Below are 17,488 nucleotides of genomic sequence, written 5' to 3'. Positions count from 1 at the left end.
GTGTCCCGAGATAGATAGATAGTTAGTTCAGGATGCCAAGTGGACACGGGGGCTCGGACGGGCGTGGTGATGCAGGGGGAGGATGACCTTTTTTCATCCCTCCGGACGCCAAGGCATCGTCATGCCTGGTGAACGTGTGGGGGGCATGGGTGGGTGGGTGAGCCCGGTCGAGATGGAATGGGACAGACAGTGTTGGGGGATGCATGGATCTGTCTCGCCGGTCGCTGATTGTCTCGGTGATTATCGGTCGAAAGAGACAGAGAGAGGTATCTGATTCCGGTCGTATGTATGCTTGTTTCTTGAGGAATCCCAATTTTGGCACTGGATTCTAATCGCTTGACAGAAACGTACGCCAACTCCCATAACCGGAGATGTGTGTGTGTGTGGATGGATGGGTGTGGGTGTGTGTGGGTCTGTGCGTGTGTTGCTGCGGGTTCCAACAAGGGCGTGAGACCTGAAGCGGGATCAAAAGGTGAAAAAGAATGGGATTCAGGGTTTTATTTTTTTCAATTTTTGGGCTGTGTGTGGGTGTGGCAGCAGCTGAGAGCTGAGAGCAGCGCCGCGGCCGGAGGGATTTTCAGGGTTTTAGAGCGAGCGAAAAAGGGGAATGAGACTGGACCCACCCGGCTGAATTCGTAGCGGTAGGTAGTAATAATCATAATAATAATAATAACAGGAGGAGCCAGCCAGCCAGCTTGTCCATTCTCTCTCTCTCATCTCCACACACCATGTCCATCTCACCACCTTCATCCCTGTTGCATCTATCTAGACCATCTTCACTCAGACCCACACCATCCACTCGCAGGCATCGATCCAGTAGTATCCATAGCAGTGGCGTAGAGAGTGAGTGTTGTTTTTTTCCCCCTCCCTTCTTCCCGAGAACGGGGTCGGCGATCTGTGCGTTCGGTCGTCTGACGCCTCGCTTAACAGATATGTCCATGTCGTCCTCTGGGTCATCGTCGACATCCTTTAGGCGATTCTCTCTCACAGACCCAACAGCGACAGCAGCTCCAGCTCCAGCCGCCTCTTTCTCATCCTCTGCTGCATCATCCTCATCCTCCTCTCACTCCTCCTCCTCCTCTCGACCACTCCACCCCATGTCATTCTCTCAAATCTCACTCCACCTTCCCGACAGCGATGGAGATCAACGAGCTTGTGTCGCTAAGCGAGGAAGTCACACATCCACAGACATCCTGTCTACATTGGCAGAAGGCTCTGTAGGACTCGCCGTACCTAGAGATCGGTGGCAGGTGAGTCATCTCACGCAGGTCACACGACATGTAGACTGACCCATTTTTACAAAAAAGCCCGATTGTTCCTCAGCCCTCTGCAGCTTTCCATGTTGTACTGCCCTCTTCGCTCCACCCGAGAACAGAAGCTACTTTGCTCTCTATCGCAGAAGACATCACTGTCGTCTGTGCGGGTTACTCTTTTGTGCCGATCACACGACTCAACGTGCCCCAGTCACCGTGACCGATGCCAACGGAGCTCAATCCATCGTCAGTGAACGAGTCTGCGACGTGTGCATCCCTCCACCCAGAGACGGCGGGGCTGGCCTCTCGGGACAACCTTCTCGCCGTGGCAGTCAAACATCCTCCGTCACCGATTCCAACCGACTTTCCGAGACCATTCTCACCCCTTCCGAAGAAGTCCCTATCCTCAACGCTTCACTCGTCTGTTCTCAAGTCTCCAGTCCAGTGCACGCTTCACCCGAACAGCTCGCCCCCATTCAATCGTGGATGGATGCATCTGGCATTCTGTCACTCTACCCCCTCGCAGTCAATGCATCCCATTCTGGTCGTCCACCCTCCAATCCATCCGCACCACCCCTTTTCACTCGTCGTGACAAATCACCCGTACAAACACTCCATCAACGTCGTCAAGCCAAACATGCCGAGCTTTGGATTCCTGAAAAATGGGGTTACAAGCGCGAACAGTTCGATGTCACCTATCATCAGGATTTCGACGGCGATTCCGATGCAGAGGAACCTGCAGGTGGTATCGTCGAAGATGGCCCTTTCAGATATCGAGCGCCCGCCAAACGAGCCGTCAATCCGGCTCGTACACCCACGCTCTCGAGGCAGAGCTCAGTAGGCGAGCTCAGCAAGGCACCCAGGGTGCATGTCAATCTCTAGATAACATCCTGCATAAATCAACCATATTCTTTCAGGTTGTATTTTTATTAGAATTCTTTTTTCAATTGTTGTCTGTGCATAAGGTTTTCTCCCCGCCCCACCAACCAAAGAAGCTTTTCATTTGCCGCCGGTTAACGGGAAATTAGCGGGCAGATGTGCACCACGTGGAGCTCGTGTGAGGAACTTGGGTGACATTTACGTAAAATGGTCAGATTTGCTTCCGCCCTCATCGCCGCCCTCCACATGGCGAGTCCACTCAACCGCGACCGTCTGTTCCAGACTACTATGGCGTGCAAGCTGCTCAGCCCCAGCTAAACCTCCACATTCATGCTCTCAGCTGGTCTGGTCCACGGAGCTCACACCCACAATCCAGTCTCCGCAACCGCTGCTCCCTCCTTCCCCAATCATGAATTCATCGATGGTATCTGAATGAAGATCATAGAATCCCAACAGGGAACCTCGATAGCATCATGGCAGGTCCGTGGCGTGAGTGAAGCTAGTGGTAACAAGTAAGCTCACCGATCTCTACAGACGGCCACCTGCCGGAATTTCCACTCATTCGGGTCGATTGCTTCACTGAACCTAAAGGCGGACCATATCTTATCCCTTCCATCAACGAGGACCGCTCGCTCGGGCCTCTGATACAAGCACCGAGAGCGCAAGTCTTTCTCTTGACCCATGTGCATTCGGATCATCTGACGGGCAAGTTCACGGTGACGATCTTACAACGCTAAAAAAAACAAGGTCTCAAGGGAGACAATTTTCATGGGCAGATCATATGCACACCAGATTCAAAGCGAATGTTGCTCAAGCTGCAGGCGGAGAAGGAACGAAAATACATGGCTTCAGGAATCAAAGAGGAAAACAAATTGAAGTACTCAAAGCTCGCCAGAGAAAAGCGAGAGACGGTGGATGGCGTTCAATACTATGTAGACAGGATCGTGAGTGATAATCAGGATCAAACCTGGATAACAGAACTGATTTTGAATCGAAATAAGCGTTCAATTGAATATGGAGAAACCATCGATTTGATACTTGGCTATGAGGATGGCAAGCCTTTGATTGTCTCCGTGACGGCCTTCGATGCCAATCATTGCCCTGGATCTGCTATGTGAGCGATACACTCGATGTTGTACCTGCTAAGCTCCGCAAAGGTTCTTGATCACCACACCCGAACGCGCCATCCTACACACCGGAGATATCCGGGCAGACTACCGTTTCCTTGATGCACTCAAGGTCCAGTCACATCCAGCTCTGAAGCCCTTTCTGACTGGCGAGCGGACTCTAGACCGAATAAACCTCGATACCAGCGCTTTGTGAGTGCTGTATGTATTCTCCAGTGAGAGAGGAGCAACAACTAACGAAGAGCACCTTGGTCAGCATCGGGACAGAGGATATGCCGCACAAAGACGATGCTATCCGAGAGCTGGTAGACCAAATCGCTTGGTTCCCGAAAGACACGGTATTCTTCTTCAACATATGGACCTGGGGGTAAGTCCTACAACTCAGACTCCTTGATAATGACTGCCAACATCCAGCTGGGAGGACGTCATAAAGCGGGTGTCTAGCGCTTTCGATCAGCCAGTGAGTGCTTATTCGTTAGGCGGTACTGACCGGTCATCAGGTCTGTGTCGACCGCTACAAGCATAGCGTCTATCGAGCGATTCACGACGACCCGGATTTACTAGACTGTACGACACTATACCCCTCGGCCACTCGCTTTCACGCGTGCGAGCGCTATGCCCGATGCGCTGTTTGCAGGGGCAGTCCTGAGAGACTTGTCGTCACAGTCACCATGTCGGAAGTCAAGGATGCGGCATACGAGCTGTTCAAACAGGACATTCGGAAACAAGTGGATGATGCGAGTCGTGGTGAATATGAATGGCCAAAAACCCTGGTCAGTGCCTCTGGTCGTCCTGTGCAAGTGGATGGTCTCGCCTGATGCGTGTTCTCAGATGTGCCCTGTGGCTCGTCACAGTCCACTGCCAGAGCTTCAAGCGCTGGTGAAACTGTTCAAGCCTCGCAGTCTGTCGCCCAATACTCTTCAGGCCATGCCTTCCGGTCTAGAGTATTTTGCCTTACCTGAACTACTTGGTCACTGCCTGACGCCGACGGCGGCGAAACAACTCGAAAGGGAACGTGATCAATGGTATGCCGGACGAAGGATGCCGGGAATCACAATGTTGGACACGATACCGTTCAGGCGAGGAGATGCAGACGTGAATCCTGAGCAAGACTTGAGCTCGCCAGTTGGCTGCGGGCGAAAAGCCGCCATGACGAATCACATGTCACGAGTGGGAATTATGCTGGGGAATGTTCAAGAATCATTCGGAGATCTACCGCCTGGGATAGGAGAACGAATCGTTCAAGCAATGGGAGCAGGTGTCGTGCTTGCGCCGCCCCGATCCGTAATAATGGAAAATTTGGACGAAGGTTACGATACGGACGAGGAGCGCCGGACGGCGAGAAGGCCTTCTCGAGCGAAGATGGCGTCATCCGCGATTCACTCGACAAACGCAGTGGTCGGTGTTGCGAATACAGCCAGTGACCTCAGACCTGTGGCGAGGCTTAAAGAAGGCCTGGTGAAGGATGATCCGTCCGTGATCAAGACACGAGATGCGAAGTGGTCGAAGTCTTGGTCGACCACACCTCGCTCTACGTCAGAATCTGTACCCCGGGCCAAATCACCATTCTTAAAGGAGCGAAAGTTTTCCCGAGCAAGTTTCGCCGTAGACAGGGCTCATCTCCGTGCTCTCATCGCCGTCGCGTGCCCTGACGGTGAAGAAGCTTGAGCGACTCATTGTAGCTACAAACGTTCGTTGTTGTACAGGATGTTTCTCGTGTTTTTTATTTGTATGCTCACTCGCCTACCCTGTATACTAGACCGTTTCACGAATCGTTATGAAATGCATATGCCATGAAATAAAACTGTATGAACACCAACAATAGCAAGACCACCAATCTTCTTGTGTGTGTCTCCACGTCTCCCACTAATCAACCTCTACGGCATCAAGTACCTGCTGTTTCTTGCCTCCGCTTGCCTTGCCCGCCACGTATTCTCCCTGAGGGATCGGCACGTAATCTGGTTTCGCCTCCATCTCCGCTCTTCGCTCATTGAATATTCGCATATCAATCGTGTCCAAAGCCAACAATCGATGGATGTGGACCTTTCTCGTTTGACCATATCGTCTCACACGACCGATGGCTTGAGTCTCGACCGCTCGGTAGTTGTACAAGGACGAGGTGAACAACGGACCGAGGAAAATGGCGTGATTCGCAGTCGTGAGATTTGAGCCAGCGGCCGAAGCGTCGTTCATCTTCAAGAGCAGGACGCGAGCAGATTGGGCATCTGTCGATTGGAAATTCGCGAGCGTCAGGGCACGTTGTTTGACTGAACCGGAGAAAATGACATGCGATATACCTCCGGCTTCTAGCGCTTGACCAACCTTGTTGGCTAGATCGTCCCATTGGGTGAACACGAGGATACGTTCTTTCGGTGGAATGGTATGGATCAGATCGACCAGACGCTGAAGTTTGGCACCAAATCGTCCAGATGACAATTCACCCTCGATACCTAGAGAAGATACTTTGACAACATTGGTGTATCGAACCGCTGCTCGACAGTCTGCCGGTCGAATGCAGGCCTGTTGATCAGCAGCTTGGAGCATGCAAGCGTGACATGCCACGTGCCCACAGCAGGACAGGACGGCCATTTCGACTCCAGGATGAGTTGAAGGTTTGTGACTGCAGCCTGATCCCTCGAGGGTGATTTTGGCTTCAGCACCGTCAAGCTGAAGTTTCCGAACCACATCAAAGAATCGAAGGGATCGAACTCGAGCGACGAGTTCTTTGGACAGTCGCCGAAGGAGATGTGTTTGTTCCCTCAAACTCCACTTGACATCATCGACAGAGGCACCCTTCTCAATCTCTGGACCTTTGCCATCTGCACGCTCGCTAGGGAAGTCGGTATGTCTGAATCCGCATTTCTCCAGCACTTGAACCAATCGCTCCGCCGCCTCTTTATCACCTTGATGGGTCGACGTGTCGTAAGACTGAATGACAAAGTCTCGGAATGGCTGGGCATCCGGATCAGACTTGCCAAAGTGACCCTTCTTCTTGATGTAGAGGTGATAGCCGACGGCAATATTCATGGACCGATACAGGTCTTCCTCACAAGCGGTGAGCTGGCTCGAACGCGCCGACGAAATGTGTTGACACGCCTCCGCGGCAGACTTTGCGTCAAGCTCCTTGTCGGTCAAATCGAGTGTAAAATGACAGCACCGTTTGAGCAGAGCCTCTTCGGCGGTCTTTGAGTCGGAGAGAGCTTCCTCCAATCGGGCGTTTCTATCTCCGATTGTGACATTCTTGAATTTGGTCTCCTTACGACTGGAGGCATGTCAGTTGAATGAGCATCATCGTCCGCAAACTCACGCTTGCATATCCAGCGCTTGGAGATGATGCTCTAATTCGAGATAAACCGCCCCCTCGGAGGCAGGCAGCTTGACTTCATGAACGTGCTCCATCGTCGGTATATCGTCGATTTCTGCAATGTTCTGTCTGACAAAGGTGTTTAGGAATTCTTGTGCCAGATCATCACGACGTCGATGCCACGCCTGCGAATGGACCTCTCTGAATGCGTGAAACTTTTCCGCTTGTGTTTGCTCTTTAGCTCGAGCCTTTGAGCTTTGCGTGGGTGTCTCGCCATCATCGTCCACGCCGAGGTGGATACCCATGAACGCTGCGATACTGTGAGATCAGGGTTAGCAGCATTCGCTCCGGGTTGGATACTACACACCTTCGTATAGCCGCAAAATCACCGACGGGTGGTGTACCCGATAAGACCCATTTGTAGCAAGATTTGAGCCTCAAGATGGATGCCAGAGACCGACTCGCCAAATACGTAAACTCATCTGCAATGACTCGACGGAATCTGTGGTGATCAACACTTGAAGTCCTTCGGAATAGTGACTCACCTGAACATGTGGAAGACCGGAGCGGCGAGAAGCTTGTGGTTACCCTTGACCGTCGAGCTACCAAAGGAGCTGGTCCCGGACGGTTTGCGGAATGTAGGCACCGGCAAAGGTAACTCATCATCTTCCTGCACAGTGGTTGCATCAGCTTTGAAAGTGCCTACAATTGCAGTCCACTCACCTCCTCGTCACCAGAGGCTTCCCACTTATCTGAGTCCTTCGTAGGCATCTTCTTGCCATCCGCCGCATCGTACCGATTACGATATGCCTGCCCTTTCATTCGTTTTCCAAAGTTTGCCGTTTTATGAGCTTCTTTTCGCTTCTCAGCCTCTTTCACGGCCTCCCGTTGAGCTTCTTCCATTGTCTTGAGAGCAGATTCAGCACCTCCTGATCCAGCCAACAGGGCTGTCTGCTGCTCCAGAGAAGCCAGAGCTGTATCCAATCGATCACTGAAGAATCGACCTCCGTTCTTGTCGTTCAACCAATCATCAGGCTGAGCAGAAAGGTATTCGAATCGTTGCCAGTAGGCATCGCTTTCGAAAATCTCTGAAGCGAGGACGATGATATCCGCCTTGGATAAATCGGCAATGCTGAGTTTGTTGAGGTCTGCCATGTTCTGAATGACGACAGTGTTGAACATTTTGCCTGTGAATCGGGTGATCTCACTCGGCCATTGCTTGCTCAGATGTCCAGGGACGACAACGAGCGTCGCTTTGAGCTCAATCGAGCCTTGGGGAGCAGGTTCAGGAGTTTCCAAACCTTTGCTCTCCGCAATCAAGGCCAACGAGATGATGGTCTTCCCGTATCCGACTTGATCCGCAATGACTCCTCCACGAATCATGACGGGTCTCTCTGCCTTGCCCTCTGCTCGCCACCCGAGCGACGGCAATGCAGCTTCAGATATCTCCTCTTCGATGAATGTGTGTGTCTCTCCTTTGCATTTTTCCCGTTCCAGCATCCACCAGAGAGACCTCAACTGTTCCTTCCTGAGATCAAGTTGGAATCCTCTGGGTTGAGCGTGTTGCGGGTCTAACTTGTTACTGGGTAAGATGAACACTCGAGGGGGCTCTGGGACATCGGCGACTTGACCAGGCGTAAGTTTCCACGACAGCTTGATTGTGCCCTTCTTGGCATTGAGAGGCAGACGAGACAAGGCCCGATGAGCGAGAGAAACGATGTTCAAACCGATCCTGAAGCGGCCAGTAGAGTCATCGAGTCGGAGTTGGAGGACGAATGGGGATGGTCGGTGTTTAAGCGCCTAGGCGGTCGTGAGCCGAAATTCCTGACTCGTGATGACTTACATGTTCGTATCGGCCAGCTTCGTACTTATCCTCAAATGCCACGATTGGGCTCCTTGTTTTGTTACCATTCTTGTTCAGCTTGCCCTCACGCTTTATCCAGTGAATCTTCGGAGGTCGAGGTGCACATCGTTCACAAGCATGTCCAGAGGCCTGGGCAATTCAGCTAAACACCTCGCTCATGTCCACTCACATCCTCGGAGAGCATATTCCATTGCGCGAGGTTGCCAAGCAAGGGGATGCGTTCGGTGATCCAGGCGAGATTCGCGAATGTCGCATTACCAGCATGCATCAGGTCAATTTCGCCCCAGGCACCATTCCGCCACATGGACTCGGAATGACCAGGGTCAAGAGGCACTTGACAAGCCAAGATGGCAGATGCGTGTTGGCAGCCTTGTGACTCGGTTGCCTCGGTGACGGAAGCAGCGTTTGGAGGGACAGCAAAAGTCGCCGAGTCTTCGTGCGTTCGAGCACCTGGATCCGCCACGACTGCGATCTCGTTCCCGCCCACGGCGGTCAAGTGAGCACTGTCACATTTGACCCATCCTCCCCGAATGTCGAGCCGGACAGTCTCGTGCTCCTTGGCGGACTCTCTCCATTTCTTGCTCAGCGACGCGATGATGGGTCGCTCAACACCGGCATCTAATCGTTCCGTTCTGGTTGAGAACACGAAACAGTCCTCTTCCGGTTCGCCACATCGCGTAGGGTCAAAGAAGAAGAAGATTTGAGCGAGACCATCGTCACCACCTGTAGAGATCTTTTTGTGGAGAGAGGTCATGGCCTGGCCACATTTGGGAAGCAGCTCGTATGTACCAGAAAGGTCTCGATCCAGAGCTCGGCTGGCTTCGGCAGGCACAGACACTTCAAGCTTGGACCAACGCTTGCTTTTCCCCAAATCTCCCTGTAGACCGAGCAGGGCGTGCCAGCTGGGAACAGTCTCGCCTCGACCAGTGATCTGTATGTCGAAGCTCTGCTTGGACGGCACACAAACTTCCCACGGCCCGCAAAGCACATCACTGCCATGAATATCGAAACGAAGTCGGGCGACCGGATGAAGGACCAAGTTTCTCAAGCGACTGTTGACTGCTTCGGTGGGTGGTGCTTTGATAGTGAGTCGCCATTCGGGGGTCTGGGGATGAAGAAACAAGTCGAGACTGGCATGAGGTGCTTCGTACACCGCTGTCCACGTGTATCCTCGCTTGAGGTATCGGAATCGGAATTCGGCATCCATGACGCCCTCGACAACTGCCGAGCTCCAAGATGACCAGTCTTTGTCCGAGACCTCGCCTTTGCCCGCCCTGAGTGCCGCAGCTCTCGAGACGCTCAGCGACTCCTCGGTTAAACCAGCGACCTTGACACGCATCGGTAGTAGCTCTTTAAACTTCCTCTCAAACTCGGTCGGCTCCACACGGTCATTGCCACAAGGCGCGTAATGGTGGTCAGGTCGGCCGCCACAAGCTTTGCAAGCTTTGTATCCACATGCCGTACATTCCTCGATCGGGGAAGCCGTCCCCGATTGACCTTCACATTGGCAGTGTCTTGAACTTTGCAAGGCGAGATCGAGCATTTCCTGAAGATTCGCCGTCTCAACTTTGGCGAGGTCTAATTCGTGTGTCTCGAGCTTGTCGTCTCCCACAATGCGTTGAGTAGCTTCATCGTCCACAGCGACAGCATCTTGTTCAATCTGCGTGGCGTCTCCTTCGGCATTCTCTCCAGGTGTCAGTCGATCGAGAGCCACCCTGAGGGCTGCAATCATCGATGCTCCGACAACAGTCGTGGTCATGGCATTTCCAGCGAGATCGGCGAGCTGGTCCTCGTTCTCACTTGTCAGGAGTAGTTCTCGAACCGGGATTCCCTGAAGAGCCAGAGCCTCCCGACCAGTGACCGGACCTCCTCGATTGGTGACCCATGGGATCATGTTGGGCGTCAAGCACGGTGCCAAAGCCGTTTTGTTAGATCCAGTCTGTCGATCCACATTCTGACTGACGTTCCAGATACAAGCTTTGAACCCAGAGTCGATGCCATCTTTCGCCATTCGCAGGGTCGAGATCTCTAGCAGATCCAAGACTCGCTCTGTCTGAGACAAGAGCCAGTCGTTCCAGGTCCAATCGAGACCTTTACAAACTCCAGCTTCTTGCCACGATGTGAGCGGTCGAAGGATTCCAAGATTTTCTGAATGTCGGGCGAACTGATGTCGAGACTCGCATCGATTCCAATCGGTAGGTTTACGCTGCGTCCCGTCCTTGTAAGCTTTGGCCGCAGCGAGATCAAGTCGGGCGCGGTGGATGTTTGGGTCATCGGTGTGCAGGAGAAAGTTTTCAAATGACGATGACCAAGGTCGTTTCATGTCTTTGACGGTCATAACCCACTTGTCAGCGAGGTGACTCTTGTTGTCATTGCCACGGGGGGTGGCGAATAGGTAGACTCGGGTCCGCGTGTGAGGGATATAGAACTCTTTCGTGTCAAGTCTGTGAAACGGTCAGACCATTACCTATTGGAGCTTCTCTCACCTCGCATACTGGGCGTCATAGTCTATCTGACCAAAATATTCCACCACCTTGTCCCACGGTGCATTGCATACATTTTCCAATATGACGATTGGCGGTTGATGCTTCTTGACCCACTGGATCATCCCTCGGAAAGTCCGTCCAGACTCGCCGTTCCCCTCGATACTCTGCTGCTGGTTGTTCAAGTTGGAGTAGTCCACACAAGACGTCCCTGCGATCAAGAGCTGGGAGCGTCAGCACGCCATCAACGTTCCGCTCACATCAACGTTGCCCGGCACTTTGGCCATGGATCCGTAAGCCGTGTGAGCTTTGTTCTTGCCTAGCTCGGTGACATCTCGGAATAAGATGGGCGGGGAAAAGTTTCGTTCAATGTACGCCTGCTTGAACGGTTCGATCTCGCAAGAGAAGACGTGATCAAACGACAGGGTCAGACCGTGCTGGACTTTGATGGCCTTTGCGATCATGTTCAGAGCCAGAACGGGCGACTCGGTACCACTGTCGGACGATCAGAAAGGCGACTTCACTCTCGGTCGACTTACGAGCACATGGTGGCTACTCTCAGCTTACGACCATTCAGGCGTTCGACCACCTTGACAAGGTCTGGTACCTGCACGTCATGTCAGATGATGGCGACCGGTCTGTAGCAAGGCTTACACGCGAGACAAGATGATCAAACATCGCCTCCACGTCAGATAGAGGAGGCAGGTCTTCGCTGAGATTCTTAGCGGCGATGCCTTTGTCCATCTTCAATTCCAAGGGCTTGATGCCAGTCTTGTAGCTTCCCCTGAGAGAGGTGAGTCGATTCCTGCATGTGACTCATCACATACAGATTCACAGGAGCCTTTTTCGGCGCCTTGATCGTGTTGCCCCATCCACCGTATTTCTTTGCCTTCTTCTCCACTGCGGCATCTTCAGCGTGCTGACTTGAGCATTTAGGGGAATGTCACTCACCGACGATTTCCTCGGCATCTGACTCGACAAGTCCGTCCGCCTCAACACTACCATCTCCTTCTTCCTCTGCAGCGGAATACGAGCTTTCCTCTTCACTCTCCTGCTTGTCCTCGTCCATGACGAAATCCTCATCGGCGTCATCATCCGAGACTATCACCCTCTTCTTCTTCCTTGGCGGTGGAGTGGTCTTCTTGACCGGTTTGCTGGCCGCTTTGTCCTTCGACTTGACAGGTGTGACCTCTTTGGCACTGCTCGTACTGACCACTCTAGCATTTTCCTTTCCGCGAGATTGAGTCGTGTCAGGGTTGCCAAACCAATTCCTCAGATCGCCCTGGACCCTCTTTGTCTGAGTGAGCGGCCGAGTCTCCCTGGTAGATGGTGGACGCAGAGGGGAGCTGTTTCGAGGTTGAGAAGATTTGGATGGTCCAGCACTGGCTATCCTAACCGTCTGCTTAGGTGTGGTATCAGATCCCATTCGAGGCTTTCCAGGATGTTTCGTGTAAAAGTCAATGACAGGCGGGTCATCATCGTCAAATTGCTTCGCAATCGTCCAGCTGCGATCCTTCTCGCTATATCCTTTCCAATGAATGAGGTACTCCAATGTCTTGCGCTTTTGTATCGTTCGCCATCTAGAGTTGACGATATACTCAACTTCATACTCCTCCTCGCCTAATCCCGAGTCGTCATTTGAGTCATCACTAGTCGTAGATCTTGCTTCTTCGTCCTGAAACACCTGTCAGTAGCGTCCATCTCTGCGACACCTCGTGAGTCCCTCTCACATGCTTTCGTTTCACAGGCGTAGTGCTGGTACCAGCTTTGGTGGACGGGACCAGCAAATCGTCCTCGTCTGACTCGTCCGTCTCCATGGAAAAGTCGATATATGACTTGTTGACACTGACGGATCGCTTCAGAGCTGTCCTATCAGAATGAGGTGACTCTATCGCCATGATGAAACGAGTCGAATGTGGTCTACCATCTATAAGGATGTAAGAGAAGCAGACACTTCGCGTTGTGAATCTCGGACATTACAAAAATCAAAAACGGGACCAAAAACGCGTCGAGTCGCGGGGTCTCCAGGGAGATATCACATTATAGGACGAGTACAAAGCAAGAGGCAACGTGGAGATCGCGTCTGTGAGGAAGGTCCCAATGCTCCTGACACCTCTCAGGTTAATGCTCACCACGGAGCATCGAATCGTCCGTCATCCACCGCTCCTCCTTTGTCCCTTGCTCCCATCTCTCCACCCATCTTTCGCTTGGCACGCGACTTGCGACCGCCCAGAGCCTTGTAATTCTCCCTGGCGGCCAGTTTTCTCTCGCTCGGACTCATGGGCCCATTACTGGCCATGCTGACCCATTTGGCTGCGCCCCCTGAGCCTTGTCCAGCATGAGAATGCCTCGAGGGAGTATTGGTGCCGGAAGTATGCAGACTCGAGATATCGACGTGTAGCGGATCGTCCTCTAGCTCAGCATTTGGGTCGGACCGTTTCAGAGTCAGGTGAAACGCTGTCTTCCAGACCTTTTTGGACTCGTTCTTCGTCCACTGAGGTGTATTGGATTGAGGAAGGGGTGGTTTCGGCAGAGCTGCAAGTCGGGGGGTCTTATCGTATGGATCAAAGTATTCAGGTGTATCGTCCACGGCCTGCTTGAGCTTGCCACCTGGTCCAGAGATGGAGTTGAGGCTAGGCAGGGTCAAAGCTCTGTTCTGGAGGAACCAAACTGGTACAGGGGTTCAGCCGCGAGCCAGAAAGATCTGTACCAACCATAATTCAGAGTCGAAGACTTGTGCCATCGTTTACAAACAGCATCGCATCTCGCCAGTGCCTTGACGTCAAGCTCTAGGAAGACTCGCACGGCCAGATGTGTGGGGAGAGTGCGCAACTGGAGGAGGACTGTCAGTGGGGAGGAAGTGGTGACAGTCGACTCACCGGATCCTTCTTCTTGCTTCCTGCTCCTGCCATGAGAGGAACCGCAGACCTCTTGAATCCTCTCTGACTGACGGACGGCGTCCCTGGGCGCGTGCCCCTTCCTACTGCGATGTAATCGTCTCCATCGTCCAGATCGTCGTCCGTCCCCGACTCGGGTGGCGACACATTTCGAGAGGAGGATGCAGTGGCTTCTGATGCATCGTCCGCCAGAGGTGTATGCGATTGATCTCGAGCTTGCTGAGATACGTGAAGGTTTTGCAGGGCTGTCTGTAGGAGGGATGTTGGTGCGGTCGACATATTTGGTGAGATTCACGCGCAAGGGATGACAGAGGATCTTTACAGAGGACCAAGTGATGTGAGATGATTGACCTCTCTCCGTGCTCGAAGGACAGTCGATGCGAGCTCGTGTTCGTGGTCGATGAGCTGCCGAGTCGGGTCTTATCTGTAGCTGGATGAGATGAGCTATGGATGTCCAGAATGATGATCTGCAGGATGTGAGGTGTTGTAGATGAACGGTGCAGAGATCCGCAAATGAAATGCCCCGGGCTCTCCTTGGTGAAATGTAATGACATCATCACGTGGGATTTTCTAATTTCCCATTCAAACAGTTCCAGAATCCTAATCATCACATTAGTAATCCCCCACGTGAGGACTCCCTCCCAGATCTGAGCAAGTCTCCATTGCAGCAGCAGGTCAAGCCAAATGGAGGAGCGATCATCAAGACTGATATGCAGTGCGGTGCAGCTTTCATCCGGACAATTGAGGAGAAAGGCGACCCATGTGCCAGTATGATGATCGGCTCGGGCATAACAGAGTAGTCAGATGGCGAAAAGGTAAGCGTCAAACAGGTATACACAACTGAGCGCCTTGGCGGCGTCTTCACAGCGCAGTCCGGGGGCTCAGTGCTGGCTGAGCGGAAGGTAGAGACTTGATTGCAGTGATATACGAGATGGAACAGTGTCACGAGTTGAGTCTGCCGCCACCGCCACGAATGTCTCTATCATTGCGTGGCAGAACTGGGGTCAACGTATGAAGTGGTGACACGTGGGATATCGTCTACTGCTTCTTATGTGCTTCGCACCCATCTGTTCACAAGTTGGAAGGCCGCGGTGTGCGAGACAGCCCCGTTCACGTCGTTATCCACCACTTGCCAAGCGAGTGGACCACATGCGGTCCCAGAGTCTAGACCGTCGAAGGAAGTTTGGCTCGCAGCAACCCACATAAGGCGAGCTCAACGTGACTGCGAGTCGATCGCATCAGAGCTAGACGAAACATCGTACTGAGCCCTGAGCTACGCTACTGGCTTATCGTCACTGCCTGCTGTCATGGCAGATAGATGGTCGCCACAGAGTCCTTCCCGCTGTAATACCGCTCTTTTTGATCTCCGGTGCCTGAGAAATGGTGCTAGTGATTGAATTCCGTCGGAACGGGTAAGTGTGTGTCGTTACAAGCGGGCCCGGATGTGACTGTACACTCTTCGTGTAATGTTATCTTTGTTCTTTGAACGTTATACCTGTACCAGACATGAGTGACAAGCAGTGAGTATCTACTGAAGTATCGCACTGTGAGATTGAGACTGATTCATCCTGCACCAGAGACTTTAGAGGTACGTAACCTCGGTTCTTTCCCAAGAGAGATGAGGTGGTCTGATGAACAACAGAGGAAGGAGGGAGAAGGTACCAGACGGCGAATGGTGAGTGAGCGGGAAGGTTGAGATACTGGAATCGTCGTGGCTGCCAGTGGGAGATGTCACTGACAGCGGACTCCATAGAGCACTATCCAGTCAGTGAAATGACACAAAGTAGGTGCCGAAGTATTGACTCCTCATGGTCTTCCAGCTCCCCGCGGGTAAGCGAAGTACGCCACACCGCTGGCTGACGGATGTAAAGACGATCCAGAGTTCGCAGTGAGCCGCCGAGCAGTTCCCTACCATCTTCTTCTCTTCACTCATTACACTTCCCTAGCGACTTGACCGTCAGCATTTGGGCCTAAAGACGGTACAGTGTCCTGCCTCAGTTTGACCCAGCTGATGCGCTATAGCTTTACGGAGGCAGGAACTATGTTGCTCCTGTCAGAGACGTTCTCGGTCAGGACAGTGCTAAGGATATGGTCAAACGCGGAATCGACGTTGGATCAGGTGAGAGCTTTTACGGGCGCTGGAAAGCTGACTGTCTGTAGGCTCGGGAATCTGGTCGGTTCTATGCCACGCCACTAAAGTGACACGACTGATACCAGCAGGGCATTGGAGATGGCCAAAGAGTTTCCCGAAGTTCAATGGACCGTGGGCATCGCCTCCTGCACTGGTTACTTAGGCTGAGTGATGATTGGGCAGGGCCTCGACCTCTTTGCCATAGAACGAAGACCGAGCCAACCGTCCAACGTCGAGTACGTCAAGGGGAATGTACTCACAGGTCTCGACTTCCCTGATGGTCATTTTGACATTGTCCACGCCAGACATCTCATCACAGCGGTAAGCGTGGACAACACTGCTCGTCTTTGATATGCGTCGTCTCAACTCTCGCTGCCAGGTCCAAAACTGGAGACCGGTGATTGATGAGCTCGTCCGAATCACCAAGCCTGGCGGTCTGATCATCTCGGTGGAAATCTGCTTCCCGATCACCGTCTACAACGGCACAGAAGAAGATACGTTGAAGTTGGCACCGGGCTTTGCAGCGTGTCACAATGTTTTCATGGCGTGAATTTTTTGGTGCCCTGTGTTGGAAAAGGACTCGAGTTGACATCCACGAAACAGGGCATTCAAGGCGAGAGGCACAGATCTGCTGCCTGGCTATACAGTAGCTACTCTGCTTAGAGAGCATGCGTCTGTGAAAGAGACTGGGCAGTTGGAGAGCATCTTCCCGTTCACCCCGTGTACCGATGGTAAAGCGCCACATTGGCCTGGTAGATGACTCACTTACACCCTTTACAGACCCCAACGCGATTGAGGCTGGGTGAGGATCGATCCTCGGAAATGTAGTCAGCTGATCGTCCGCCATTCCTAGACGCATCATGAAGGAGAACGTCTTGTCGATGCCGGAGGCATGTGGCACAACATCATTGTACTCGTTTCTGACTCTGCCCAGAGTACCAGACAAATTTTCATGTCCAAACCTGGGGTCACCGAAGAACAATTTCAACAGATCAAAGCTGGATTTACGAACGATATAGAGCGAGGTATCCCACTTGTCAGTCAGAGAAGTCCGATGACTATCAGAGAGAGACTGACGCCCTGCGCAGGCCGCCAAGCTTTGGCACAATTGGGCGTGGCGCAGATAAAAGTGCGTGAAATGCTTGCATGTCTCCGAGAGATCTACCGGAGTGCAGACACTTCGCTTGGCTTGAAGGCCGCGGTTAGACACATCCAAGAGAGCTGTCTTGTTGTCGGATCATCCTACATTGCATGTACACGTCCTTTTGCACGTCATGTTGCGTCCCGGTTGCTCTTTGAACCGTGACTAGGGTTGGTCTACGGACCTTAATGATCCTGAGACCAAACTTTGGCAGAATCATCCACGTCCTTCGCCTCGACTCCACTATGACCATCGGTACTGCTGCTAGGGCCAACTTTTGAGCTTGTCTGTGAGAGAAGCCGAGCGCACATCTTACAGTCGCACGATGTCATTAGAGCGCGGCGTAGCCCTGTCGTAAGGTGTCGCGCGAGGTACTTCGAGGCGGAGAGAGAGGAGGGAAACAGGCCTG

The 17,488-nt window shown here is 52.7% G+C and overlaps 5 protein-coding genes across 5 annotated transcripts; 3 read left to right on the top strand and 2 right to left on the bottom strand.

The window, feature by feature from the left end:
- Positions 1-676: 676 nt before the first annotated feature.
- On the top strand, positions 677-2,249 carry BD324DRAFT_634803 (hypothetical protein). Its single transcript, XM_022016759.1, has 3 exons — positions 677-843; positions 931-1,250; positions 1,308-2,249. The coding sequence occupies exons 1-3, from the start codon at positions 729-731 to the stop codon at positions 2,133-2,135; spliced, it is 1,263 nt and encodes a 420-aa protein (XP_021868988.1). The 5' UTR covers positions 677-728; the 3' UTR covers positions 2,136-2,249.
- A 63-nt stretch (positions 2,250-2,312) lies between these two features.
- BD324DRAFT_634801 (beta-lactamase-like protein) lies at positions 2,313-5,056 on the top strand. Its single transcript, XM_022016758.1, has 9 exons — positions 2,313-2,621; positions 2,667-2,837; positions 2,880-3,076; positions 3,134-3,246; positions 3,290-3,451; positions 3,516-3,626; positions 3,674-3,719; positions 3,760-4,032; positions 4,091-5,056. The coding sequence occupies exons 1-9, from the start codon at positions 2,606-2,608 to the stop codon at positions 4,925-4,927; spliced, it is 1,926 nt and encodes a 641-aa protein (XP_021868987.1). The 5' UTR covers positions 2,313-2,605; the 3' UTR covers positions 4,928-5,056.
- BD324DRAFT_131575 (hypothetical protein) lies at positions 5,027-12,673 on the bottom strand. Its single transcript, XM_022011989.1, has 13 exons — positions 11,862-12,673; positions 11,738-11,810; positions 11,565-11,694; positions 11,450-11,517; positions 11,171-11,405; positions 10,914-11,134; positions 8,597-10,871; positions 8,407-8,556; positions 7,287-8,363; positions 7,109-7,233; positions 6,931-7,065; positions 6,567-6,881; positions 5,027-6,521 (listed from the first exon to the last, which is right to left on the bottom strand). Exons 1-13 carry the CDS (start codon positions 12,334-12,336, stop codon positions 5,126-5,128), a joined length of 6,675 nt encoding a protein of 2,224 aa, XP_021868986.1. The 5' UTR covers positions 12,337-12,673; the 3' UTR covers positions 5,027-5,125.
- Positions 12,674-13,038: 365 nt separating this feature from the next.
- Positions 13,039-14,086, bottom strand: BD324DRAFT_582961 (hypothetical protein; the record flags this gene model as incomplete). The annotated part of the gene is made up of 4 exons (XM_022013588.1): positions 13,039-13,580; positions 13,625-13,742; positions 13,790-13,805; positions 13,839-14,086. 4 exons carry the CDS (start codon positions 14,084-14,086, stop codon positions 13,039-13,041), a joined length of 924 nt encoding a protein of 307 aa, XP_021868985.1.
- A 1,591-nt stretch (positions 14,087-15,677) lies between these two features.
- Positions 15,678-17,213, top strand: BD324DRAFT_634776 (S-adenosyl-L-methionine-dependent methyltransferase). The gene is made up of 12 exons (XM_022016757.1): positions 15,678-15,695; positions 15,754-15,786; positions 15,830-15,926; positions 15,968-15,980; positions 16,028-16,070; positions 16,122-16,259; positions 16,318-16,484; positions 16,542-16,669; positions 16,719-16,740; positions 16,792-16,828; positions 16,873-16,974; positions 17,027-17,213. The coding sequence occupies exons 3-12, from the start codon at positions 15,896-15,898 to the stop codon at positions 17,063-17,065; spliced, it is 720 nt and encodes a 239-aa protein (XP_021868984.1). The 5' UTR covers positions 15,678-15,695; positions 15,754-15,786; positions 15,830-15,895; the 3' UTR covers positions 17,066-17,213.
- The last annotated feature ends 275 nt before the right edge of the window (positions 17,214-17,488 follow it).

The sequence above is a fragment of the Kockovaella imperatae genome (assembly GCF_002102565.1).
Source record: "Kockovaella imperatae strain NRRL Y-17943 chromosome Unknown BD324scaffold_13, whole genome shotgun sequence".
NCBI classification, from domain to species: Eukaryota; Fungi; Basidiomycota; class Tremellomycetes; order Tremellales; family Cuniculitremaceae; genus Kockovaella; species Kockovaella imperatae.
The sequence above is the reverse complement of the archived record's forward strand: the minus strand, read 5'-3'. Positions and strand labels throughout refer to the sequence as shown.

Excerpts from the sequence above, each read along its gene's own strand:
- BD324DRAFT_634803 (XM_022016759.1), top strand. The coding sequence starts at position 729 with ATGTCCATCTCACCACCTTCATCCCTGTTGCATCTATCTAGACCATCT. Across the intron at positions 844-930 it reads CCATAGCAGTGGCGTAGAGA|ATATGTCCATGTCGTCCTCT; the intron begins GTGAGTGTTGTT and ends CTCGCTTAACAG. Across the intron at positions 1,251-1,307 it reads TACCTAGAGATCGGTGGCAG|CCCGATTGTTCCTCAGCCCT; the intron begins GTGAGTCATCTC and ends TTTACAAAAAAG.
- BD324DRAFT_634801 (XM_022016758.1), top strand. Across the intron at positions 2,838-2,879 it reads GCATTCGGATCATCTGACGG|GTCTCAAGGGAGACAATTTT; the intron begins GCAAGTTCACGG and ends AAAAAAAACAAG. Across the intron at positions 3,247-3,289 it reads CATTGCCCTGGATCTGCTAT|GTTCTTGATCACCACACCCG; the intron begins GTGAGCGATACA and ends AGCTCCGCAAAG.
- BD324DRAFT_131575 (XM_022011989.1), bottom strand. The coding sequence starts at position 12,336 with ATGGGATCTGATACCACACCTAAGCAGACGGTTAGGATAGCCAGTGCT. Across the intron at positions 10,872-10,913 it reads TATGACGCCCAGTATGCGAG|ACTTGACACGAAAGAGTTCT; the intron begins GTGAGAGAAGCT and ends ACCGTTTCACAG. Across the intron at positions 6,522-6,566 it reads CAAGCGCTGGATATGCAAGC|TCGTAAGGAGACCAAATTCA; the intron begins GTGAGTTTGCGG and ends ACATGCCTCCAG.
- BD324DRAFT_634776 (XM_022016757.1), top strand. The coding sequence starts at position 15,896 with ATGGTCAAACGCGGAATCGACGTTGGATCAG. Across the intron at positions 16,670-16,718 it reads GTTCACCCCGTGTACCGATG|ACCCCAACGCGATTGAGGCT; the intron begins GTAAAGCGCCAC and ends CACCCTTTACAG. Across the intron at positions 16,975-17,026 it reads TAGAGCGAGGTATCCCACTT|GCCGCCAAGCTTTGGCACAA; the intron begins GTCAGTCAGAGA and ends CGCCCTGCGCAG.